Raw genomic sequence first — 10505 nt, 5'->3', positions numbered from 1 at the left:
ATGTCGTTATGGTGAAATGTCGTGAGACGGTGCCGGAAATTGTCTTTCGCCATTGATCGGGTTTTCTTGTTTGGGGTGAGGCGAGCGAGTCGGTATGGATTAGGAAGTCGAAATAATTAAGGTAGCAGCTCTCTAAAGTTCGTCATTTTTGTGGTGGAAATGCTAAATACACTTGTCTTTACTGTAAAGCCAATATATGTCGCATTCTACGACCGTTGATCCCAGAAACAGCTCTGTTTGACAGCTGAATACGAAGACAACCCCTGAATCGGGCATATTATTTGCACCGTTGGATATCATTGTTCACTTGTCTGTATTGATTACTTTGCTGTGTAAATCATTGTGTATTATTCTTCCCCAAGGAATATGATATACTTTGGTTTCACGTCTGCGCCATTGTACAATATCAGTAAAAACAATTATCTGTACAAGACAACTACAACATGCTACAAAACGCCCCAGTTTATTGACATGAAAAGCGTAGTTTCCGTTGTCACTGTAAAAGTGTAGATGTCAGATCTTCATGGCTTAGCCGTGATTAGCCTAATAATTTAGTCATATACCATAGAGACTGTGTTCTATAAATAATTTATGAGGGAAAGCGTAACGAGTTCATTGATTAGTACATTGAGAAATACTAGTATTTGGACATGCCATAATCATGGCTGCTCAGCCTGTAGTCAGAGAGCCCGCTTTTCACTCAAGTGGTGAAGAGCATATTGCAGCCTGAATAAAAACTCTACTTACCTCAAGCAGGCCTGATCACTTTTCCATCGCTTCACACAATTTTCTAATGGAAGTAAAATTTTAGATCTGATACAGCAAGACACATCAGTAACATCTGTTAAGTTGTTACAATTACAAGTAAAGCAGTACCTATCACTTTTTTTAGGAGTGTCTGTTGTTGATGCAGAAACCAACATCTTGTCAAAACCGACATTTTTTTCTTCATCCTCGGCATGGTCAGTTTGAACAATTTTTACTGTATATAATAAGTAGTGAGACCACTTGTCTTCCAGGTTCCTCAGGCATAGTGTGCATATCTGTAGATCACAATTGGGATAGACTGTCATTATCTCTGTTTCAGAATCACTGACTAGCAACTTTCATTTCCCAAGGGAGGACATGTTAATGTGAAAGACAACACCTGACTAATGTTTGTGTCCACTGAAAGACATCCATTCAAGGCATCTTAAACTGGCATTAAATATTTTATTAGATTTTTTTCAACCCAATAAAAGTTTAGTGAAACTTGTCACAGCCACAGCTTCAGTTCAACTCCATTATTGACAGCAAGGTTATGTTTACTCTAGCTCACTAAAGTCGAAGTTATTTCCCATATTATGGTCAAAGCAGTAGCCAGTGGCAGATAAAAGTTGTAGACTTTGGCGAAGAAGGTTCAAGTAATAAATAGCTTTCTAGAAAAGTGGACATACTGGAAAGATATTTCTTCCACTGCTTGAATGTGCTGTCGATACAGTAAGACTGCTTAGGAGTTGTACAACTGGATTCATGCTCAATTCTGACACAAATGAAAATAAATCTAAGTACCACTGAGGCTGATCTAGGCATTCGACTGTCGCTGAACTTAATGCTTCAGATTTGTAGTGGTGGCTTTTAAGATGAGAGCAGTGCTGACATAGTTATCGTGGATGTCAGAGAAAGCACCTGAGCTAAAACACGATGTTTCAATAATGTTACTGTATTTTATAAAAGAAAACAGAAAAAACATCCCTTATATGCGAGAAAGACAAAATTTAAATTCTTCAGTTCTAATAAATTTAGAGAAAAAATATTCATAAGATGTCATTAATTTAAGCGAGGCTGATGAGATGCCGTCTTCTCATTTGCATAGACCTTTGGCATCCCTGATGAATTTTTCACTGACTCGGACATTTGTTATTTAGCAACTGCATGCTCACTAAACACTAACATGAATGACAAAAAATATATTTGTATAACTTGAATAGCTTGTCTAAATATGCCTGTATGATCTACTAGAGAGATGAATGCCGTTTGGGCAAAGACAGTATGCTACTGTGTGACATAATTTCTGATACCGTCGTTGTGTATTACAAAGCTTGTAAATCAACTGATTTTACGTCTGTGGTGGTTCATAAATGATACAGACCTGTCCCACAACACTATGTGAAATGGTCCTTCGCCTACACATATTGTAAACGATCTCAAAATGATGTCTTAAGCAGTAGTTTTGTGTTGTCATATGTCACTTCATGAAGTGAATGGGTAAAGGCTACGTCAATTTGATAGCAACGTGTTTGATTGGAAAAAATTCTCAAATGACTTCCTCGATTCACACCAACCATTTGTGCAGTATTGTCAGTTTGTTTGACATGTTATTTGGTGAAATCTCATCAAAATAATAAAGTATGATACTTTTTAGAAAGATTGATGATCATGCTTTCAATTGAAATATGTTTTAGCCAGGTGCTGTCCTGTCCTATAAATGGTTTACAGAATTAGATTAGCTATTTTATTCCCGTATTAAAATTATGCTGCTGAAAGACACTCATGCCATAGGTTAGTATATTTCACCTAAAGATAGACATGTAAAAACGCATTTTAAGAATCTTAAAAAAGACTTTAAAATGATGCTTTTGATGTCAGTGCTGAAGTTTTTCCGATAAGGAATTAATCAAACTTCACAAAAACTCTCAATAAAGTGGATGAATCGGTTAGAATCATGCAAAATGTACGACTTGAAAAATGTAAAATTTCAGGTGAAATACAGTAAGTGCAGTTTTGTTATGTTTATGGTCTTTGTTTATTATTACTACAATAGGTAATATGTAATAATGATTTACATATGCTGTGTGTACTGTTTTTCATTTTTTCTATCTTTAGATCACTGTACTTTGACTGCTTTCTAATCAGATTCTGATTGTTTTCCAGGTTAAATGTAGCAACCGTAAAGCTCTGTGTTCATTCCTAAGGTGCATCAGCTTTAGCTCAACATGTGTGCCCTTCCGACAGCCCCTCCGGGCAAGAGGAAAGAAATCTACAAGTATGAGGCCCCTTGGACTGTATACAGTATGAACTGGAGTGTGCGGCCGGACAAGCGCTTCAGACTTGCCTTAGGCAGCTTTGTGGAGGAGTACAACAACAAAGTATGAACTGTGTGCCTGTTACAGTCTCAACATGACACTGAATGATGGTTTATGGTTATAAAGCATCTGTTGTAAAAAGAAAACAAATAAACAAGCAAAAAAGAAAACACAGCATAATTTGCAGCTTGCACAATAATACATCTGTGGATCTGTAGGAAAATGCCCAGCATTTAGTAATATGGTAAGAGATATAACAAAGCATATTAAAAATGGCTGTTTCTTTGTGAGTAAAGGCAGTATGCAAGCTATGAAAACTGTTGGACTAACATAATCATGTTTTTGATAATAAAGTTTGTTGTGTTGACAGGTTCAAATTGTCTCCCTTGATGAAGACACTTCTGAGTTCACGGGGAAGAGCACCTTTGACCACCCTTACCCGACCACAAAGATTATGTGGATACCCGACACGGTCTGTGTACCTTGGCATTGCCACCCTTTAACATTGTGACTGTGCACATAATACTCCTACGGTTACATGTATCGCTGCTCTCAAGAGTCAGTCTTATGCACGGACAAGGATGCATGGTTAGAATGCCATGCTTGTGACGGAGAGACTGGAGTTCTACCTAGTTGAGTCAGATATAAACTGTAAAAGTGACAGTCGTAGACTTTGCACTGTGAGTTCAAGTCCAGTCCTTGCTGGCATCCTCTCTGGTTGTATGTGGGAAGCTCTGCCAGCAACCTGCGAATGGCCATGGGTTTGTCCCGGTTCTGCCTGGTTTCCTCCCACCGTTAATGCTGAAGTGAAATATTCTTGAGTACGGAGTAAAATACCATTCAAGTAAATAAAGAAGTAAATAAATATGGGGATAGAACTAGTTGTGATCTGCCTGGTAACATGGCTTTCCTGTGAAGCAGCACCCTAAGTAGGCTGGCATTTCGACCCAATGGCTGCATAGGAAACACCGTCTACAAATCTGAGTTAAATGAATGTTACACCTTTGTAAACAAGCAACTTATTCCACCTTGTCTGAAACATCTCAAGCTGAGTATGACATGCTTCTGGTTTATTTTTGGACCTGTCAACATGAACAGTTTCAGTCAGCTGCCTTCTTTTCACCGTCAGAAATGTTCTCGCCAAGTACAAATGCATGATTTCAATGAATATAAATTCTTTGAAATCTGTCATTGTGTGTTTAATGATACATTTTGACAAAAAAGGATATCCATTGTTTTCCTATCATAAAAAAAATCAATTCCAAATTGTGAAATATTGCAAATATGTTATTTGTTCATTTCACAATAGACAGCAGTAGACCCAATATTACAGGAATCTATGTCCATGCATTTCAGTAATATACATAAGTGTACCATTTATTTGGGACTGATATTGGAGATACATGTATCTGTGATATTAGTCCCACCATTTATATATTACACATGCATGAAAGAGGCAAGATATAAATACATGTAATGTGGATAGCAGATACACCAGTTAAGTCTGTGTGTGTGTGTGTGTGTAAAGTTTTGATTTGCTTTTGTGTAGAAGGGTGTGTTTCCAGACCTGCTGGCCACAAGTGGGGATTACTTGAGGGTGTGGCGTGTCGGGGACAGTGAAACCAGACTGGAGTGCCTTCTCAACAATGTAAGACATCACTCTCACACACAGTACATGGAATAGAGTACGATGCTAAACCCCAAGCATTCACTCACTCAGTATATGGAATAATTATGAACTTTTAATGGGATTAATGAATTTGAAAAATGTTAAGTAACTATTAGTACTTGTCTGATAGCAGCTTTCAATGTAGAACTATAATGTATCGTTAAACAGTAAGGGAGTTTTGAGCTGAAGGTAACAGTAGTCCTTATGTATCCTGTAACTTGTCAGATATGTTAGGCAACATTTGTTGACATTAATTTATTGATCAGCTGTCTCATCATATTCTGGATACACCACTGACAGTGCTTTTCTGCAGGAGCTTTTTAAGTTCACAAAGTTTCAGGTCCTCAGTTCTCTCCATTTTTGTTTATTCTAAATAGCTTTTTGAGTTGTCCGTGTTACAGTAAATGTAATAAAAAATAGTTGCCCAACGTTTCTGACAAGCCACGTAGTACAATAGGACTTTTTTTACCTTTAGCGATAGAAGAGGTGGAACTCTCAACTCCCCTAGTGTAGTGCTCAAATACACTACTCAGATTTTATCTCCTTTGGAAAAAAGGAAAGTAAGGTTAGGATCTCTTTTCTGACTGCTCCCATTGCATTTGCTTCAAAAAGCTTGTATTGATTCTCTTCATAAACACCTTTAGGGTTTCATCATATTAGGTATGATATATTGTACTGACTCTTTGTTGGACCGCTGGTGGTACAAATGGGTTGACCAGACAGTTCAGCCATAATTGCTAAGGTAGCCCAGTATGCAGACTTAAATACAGCCTCAGGCTAGAAAAAGAGGTGATACTTATTCAGTTGCATGGGGTTTGTTTGTGTAATTTCAGAACAAGAATTCTGATTTCTGTGCTCCTCTCACGTCTTTTGACTGGAATGAAGTAGATCCTAACCTTTTGGGGACTTCAAGTATCGACACAACCTGTACAATCTGGGGATTAGAGGTAAGTTGTTGGCAAAATTCACAGACCTGCTTTCAGAATATAATCCTGAACGTTTGCTTTTACAGAAATCTCGCTAAGAGTGTTTAATTTCCCGGTAAGTCATTTTTTGTTGTTTTTACTGTCTGAGAACTTGCTGTTCAAAAATTATGGTGTTATCAGAATTTTTTGATGCAGTGATGTAATCAGTTTTGCTGATTTTTGAGATCTTCACTGTTCTTCAGTCAGTGCATTAGAAAGAAGAATGTCAGACTTCAGCATTTAAAATATTTATATCCAGCTTTCTAACCTTATTGGTCAGTAACAGTAGAAGCCTTCTTTATTGTAATAGTTCTGTAACTATTGTTATTTATATTATCTTCGCACTTTTTTTGCTTCAACAATTGTTGGATGTAATGCATTTGACCCATGTCGTCACTCCTTCCGTAGACCATCAGAACATCAAAACACCTGGGAGACCTGGGATCAAAGCCAGGTTGGGTCATACCACTTAAACTTGGCACTTTTTGCTGGCTAGCTTGGTGCTCAGCACTGAGAGAATAGAGCAAGGAAACAGGAAAACAGGTCAGCATAATGCGATTGGTTGGAGTGTCAATTCTGATGCCTTCAGCATGATACTTCAGTGGCAGCAGCACTTTGGCAGCATGGACTAGCCCTGTCACAAGAAGACACAGTATGTCCACATACCTAATGATGACTCCTCATCATGACGTTTTTTTAGGAAAACGTAAAACCCTAAGCAAACATACATATATCAGGACATTTTTACACATACGTCCCATCATGAGAGGGTCTGTCAGAAACCTGGGGATGGTCATGGGTTCCCCCCACTCAAGTGAAATATTCTTGAGTACGGCGTTGAAGTATATACACGCGTGTTTTCCCATTTATCACCACTCCTAGGCTATGAAGCCAAGATTCATGTGATGGTTATATACTGGTTAATCTAAATTCTGTGCTTTTCTCTGTTTGTCAGACAGGACAGGTGCTTGGGCGGGTGAATCTCGTGTCGGGTCATGTCAAGACTCAGCTGATAGCCCACGATAAGGAAGTCTATGACATTGCCTTCAGCAGAGCTGGTGGGGGCAGGGACATGTTTGCTAGTGTTGGTAAGAAGCTCCTGTAGCAAAACATCTTCTCTCTGGGGATTTGATGGAACCTGGTAGAATAACATTACAATAAACCTATCACTACATGTACGTTCTTTGTAGTCAGGTGAATTGGAATTGGAAAAGATGACGAAAAAACACATCATTTACTGATTCAAAGTATGTGTATAATATATCAATCTTTTTTGAAATAAAATAGTCAGATCTGCAGTACCTGAAGAGTAGATCTCCTTGCATTTACAGAGTTACAGAGTTAATTACCAGTTTGTATGTCTTGAAGTGCAGCACGACATGCGACCTGCAAATGATTATGCAGGCAGCGGGAGGTCAAATGAACACCAGTTGTATTACTACAATGTTTCAATATCCCTAAGTGCCAGTCAGTTACTTGCTCACCCAATATGCTGATTGTCCATTGAAATTTGTAGTCTGTGCGGAGCAAGAAGTTATAGATTAGGCCTGTTCAAAACTTTTGGCTGTTAGAGAAAGAGACAGTCATTAGAGTACTCATTGCCTGAAGGGGCATTTCATGCACACTCCAAATATGGTTTTCATGATTTTTTACATTCTTTGTTAAGTGAACAAAATGTGAAAGGTATCGAGGCTCTATGGTGGACTTTTTGAGCCATACTGAAGCGGCTGAAGCACAGTCGTTTCGAAGAATGTGTGTTTTTTTTTATTTGTTGCTAAACATACCAGTTGTTATATTTGCACATTATGCTGTATGCAGATGTGGATGTAGTCCACTGTGTTTATTCATGTTCAGTGTTGAGATATGGCAGTCAGAGAACTTTTTGCATCTGAAAAGAATCGCTGATTGAACTCTGCTTCAGCTTTTTCAGTATGGTCCAAAAAACCAATGGTAGAACCTCAATGTTTATTTGCACTTCATTCACTGTAAAGAAATGCAAGAAAAAATAATGAAGTAATCAGCACAAAATCAAGTGGCCTTTTAGAGGGCATATACTTTATTGAAAGATGATCAGTTCTTTTAAAGCTTTTGCTGAAGTGGGTTTGCAGTTTAATCTCACCAGGAGAATGAAACGCTTAGCTCTGCCTCATTTATATTGTAATGTACATGTTCAGCCTCCTTGTACTTAATAAATACATGAAGGGTTTGTTACAAAGATGAAATAAACTAGAGGTAACATGTTTATGGTAGATAAGAAGGTCAGTGTTGAGAATGGTGGGGAATCTTGTTACAGGTGCTGATGGGTCAGTGCGAATGTTTGATCTCCGTCACCTGGAACATTCGACCATCATCTACGAGGACCCTCAGCATCACCCGCTTCTGCGACTGGCCTGGAACAAACAGGACCCTAACTACTTGGCCACCATGGCCATGGATGCCATGGAGGTAAGAGTTAAGAGCCAGGCTGAAACATAAGGAGGTTAAACTGCTTATTTGCTGCGACTATCAGGCCCTTGACCACTGACCAATTTTAATCCAGATCTCGTTGTTTTGATTGCTGCTTTAGGTGAAGAGGTTTGTCAGGTAACTGACTCTAGGATAAGCAGTGATACTGCTTGTGCAGTATGAACTACATTACACTATGGTGATCTGCTTCCTTACAGGTGATTATCTTAGATGTGCGAGTTCCCTGTACACCTGTTGCTCGTCTGAACAATCACAGAGCCTGTGTTAATGGTATAGCCTGGGCTCCTCACTCGAGCTGTCACATCTGTACTGCAGGTATGTTCACTGCTTATCTGTGTACATCTAGTCAAGTCAAAGTGTAGACTGTTTTTTTTCTAGAAAATACTTTGTGTTACTGCCGATCCCTAAAACTTATCTACAATGTTATCTATCAATTTTTGGTGAAATAACAAACAGTGTTTTGTATATGACCTTAATACTTCTTCTGTCCTTCCCAGCTTAAGCCTCTGTATCAATGTTTGCTTGAATTTTATCTTAATGCTTTTTTTGTCCTTTGTAACAGCTGATGATCATCAAGCCCTCATCTGGGATATTCAGCAAATGCCACGAGCCATTGAGGACCCAATCCTGGCATATACAGCATCAGGGGAGATAAACCAGATCCAGTGGTCCTCAACACAGCCTGACTGGATTGCCATCTGTTATAACAATTGCCTGGAGATCCTGCGGGTAAGTGGTGGGACTCAGCCTATATGTATAAAACATGGGAGCATGAGGTAACAAGTGCTGATTGGGATGTCCCCCTGATAAGGCAAAAATCGCATTAGCCACAAATAAAATAAATAAACCTTGTGATTGGGATTTGAGATAATAAGCAGGTACGCTGGTAAGATATTATTGTCCCCACATCATCTGTGATTTTGGATTGCCATTGGCTGATCATTTGAGTGAAAATGATGACATACACTTGTCAGCACTTCAGACCATGCTCACGATGGGTATATGGAATTTAAACCTTGCACAGCTGAATTACTGTGCAGGCTAATGTCATATTTCTTTGTGACGCTAAATTTATACCCTGCACTGCTAAATTACTGTGCCAGCTGTCGTTATCTTATTTTATGACGCTGCATTGTGTCTTTGTGATGGCACGTCACTATAACAGCTCTGTCTGCAGTCGACATGACTAGCATGGTTTTTCGGAGCTCAGCTTTACATATACGCAAGACTATTTGATAAATTTTGTGTAGACAAAATGGTTATCCACATGATGAGAAAGGTATATGGGGATTTAAACCCTGCAGCTTTATATCACCCTAATACGCTGCTGGGAAACCTGATGAAAGTGAAACTTTTGAAAGTTATTTACCATACTGTTAGTGTACCCTGTTTCTTCTAAAATTTGGGACATCTGGTCTGCTCATTTTAGCCAATATATATGTAATTCAAGCAGAAATATTGAGTTTCTTTTTTCTCATATACTTAGACTATCCAATGAACAACATACTCCTATCTTTACTTTTCCAAAAGGCTAGTAAAGAAGTGTAATATTCTACTTTCAACACTACTAATATCTGTCCCAAATTTTAGAAGAATTACGATAATCTCCAATGCAAACAATGACTGTTTTTTTTTTACATATTTTATACTTGTTCTCTTGTAATTAGATTTTCAATCATTTTTGCCCTCAGATATAAAAGAGTTCATTTAAGGACAGAAGTGTATCATCAAGGCCAACCGTGTGCTCTGTGCAAGTATTTCCATGGATTTACCAAACCTGGCATCTTTATCATGATCATCATCAAAAAAACAAAAAAAAAAACAAAAAAAAACAAAAGCCACAACAAAAAGACATCCCATCTTATATCATCATTAATCGAGGTTATCAGGGTGACCTCCCAGTGGGTTTCCTCAGCTCATCAGTCACATAATGAACAGAATACTAGATAAGGTGCTGCTATTTTGATTTCAAGGAAATGGATTATGGAAGGTCATCCTTGTTCAAACGTTTAACCTCATGCTTTTAACTGTTTAGAGCTATAGCAATTGCGACCTTCTGTTGTAAACTTCTGTCGTGGTAGTAAAATTTTTAAATACATGTTTGTACAATAGAATATTGTCTTTTAAAATAGGATGGCTCTTTTATCAAATGCCGGGAGACCCCTGCAAGTCTTTTTTTTTATGCATAGAAAATATTATGTGTCTGGATTTCTCTTTGACTGTGAAGTAAAACTACAGTACAACACAAAGTAACCTAAATGATACGTCCACAGGATGCAGTTGTTTTTAGTGCAGTGAACTGAATCTCGTTGTTGTCTCTAGTGAAAGTTAGGACTTTTA

The 10505-nt window shown here is 38.2% G+C and overlaps 1 protein-coding gene across 2 annotated transcripts; it reads left to right on the top strand.

The window, feature by feature from the left end:
- Positions 1-18: 18 nt before the first annotated feature.
- On the top strand, positions 19-9983 carry LOC135466317 (DDB1- and CUL4-associated factor 7). Of its 2 annotated transcripts, none has more exons than XM_064743741.1 (10): positions 19-121; positions 2914-3128; positions 3436-3537; positions 4618-4713; positions 5568-5681; positions 6655-6787; positions 7993-8144; positions 8363-8480; positions 8728-8894; positions 9857-9983. In XM_064743741.1, exons 2-10 carry the CDS (start codon positions 2976-2978, stop codon positions 9860-9862), a joined length of 1041 nt encoding a protein of 346 aa, XP_064599811.1. In that variant the 5' UTR covers positions 19-121; positions 2914-2975; the 3' UTR covers positions 9863-9983. The 2 variants fall into 2 exon arrangements, with proteins under 2 accessions (XP_064599811.1, XP_064599810.1); XM_064743740.1 differs by having other exon boundaries at positions 4615-4713.
- The last annotated feature ends 522 nt before the right edge of the window (positions 9984-10505 follow it).

Source organism: Liolophura sinensis, chromosome 6, assembly GCF_032854445.1.
Source record: "Liolophura sinensis isolate JHLJ2023 chromosome 6, CUHK_Ljap_v2, whole genome shotgun sequence".
NCBI classification, from domain to species: Eukaryota; Metazoa; Mollusca; class Polyplacophora; order Chitonida; family Chitonidae; genus Liolophura; species Liolophura sinensis.
The sequence above is the reverse complement of the archived record's forward strand: the minus strand, read 5'-3'. Positions and strand labels throughout refer to the sequence as shown.

What these genes read in the sequence shown, in the direction of transcription:
- LOC135466317 (XM_064743740.1), top strand. Translation starts at nt 2,976, where the DNA reads ATGTGTGCCCTTCCGACAGCCCCTCCGGGCAAGAGGAAAGAAATCTAC. An exon ending in TTATGTGGATACCCGACACG is followed by an intron (nt 3,538 to 4,614) that starts GTCTGTGTACCT and finishes GCTTTTGTGTAG; the next exon opens with AAGGGTGTGTTTCCAGACCT. An exon ending in CTGTCACATCTGTACTGCAG is followed by an intron (nt 8,481 to 8,727) that starts GTATGTTCACTG and finishes CCTTTGTAACAG; the next exon opens with CTGATGATCATCAAGCCCTC.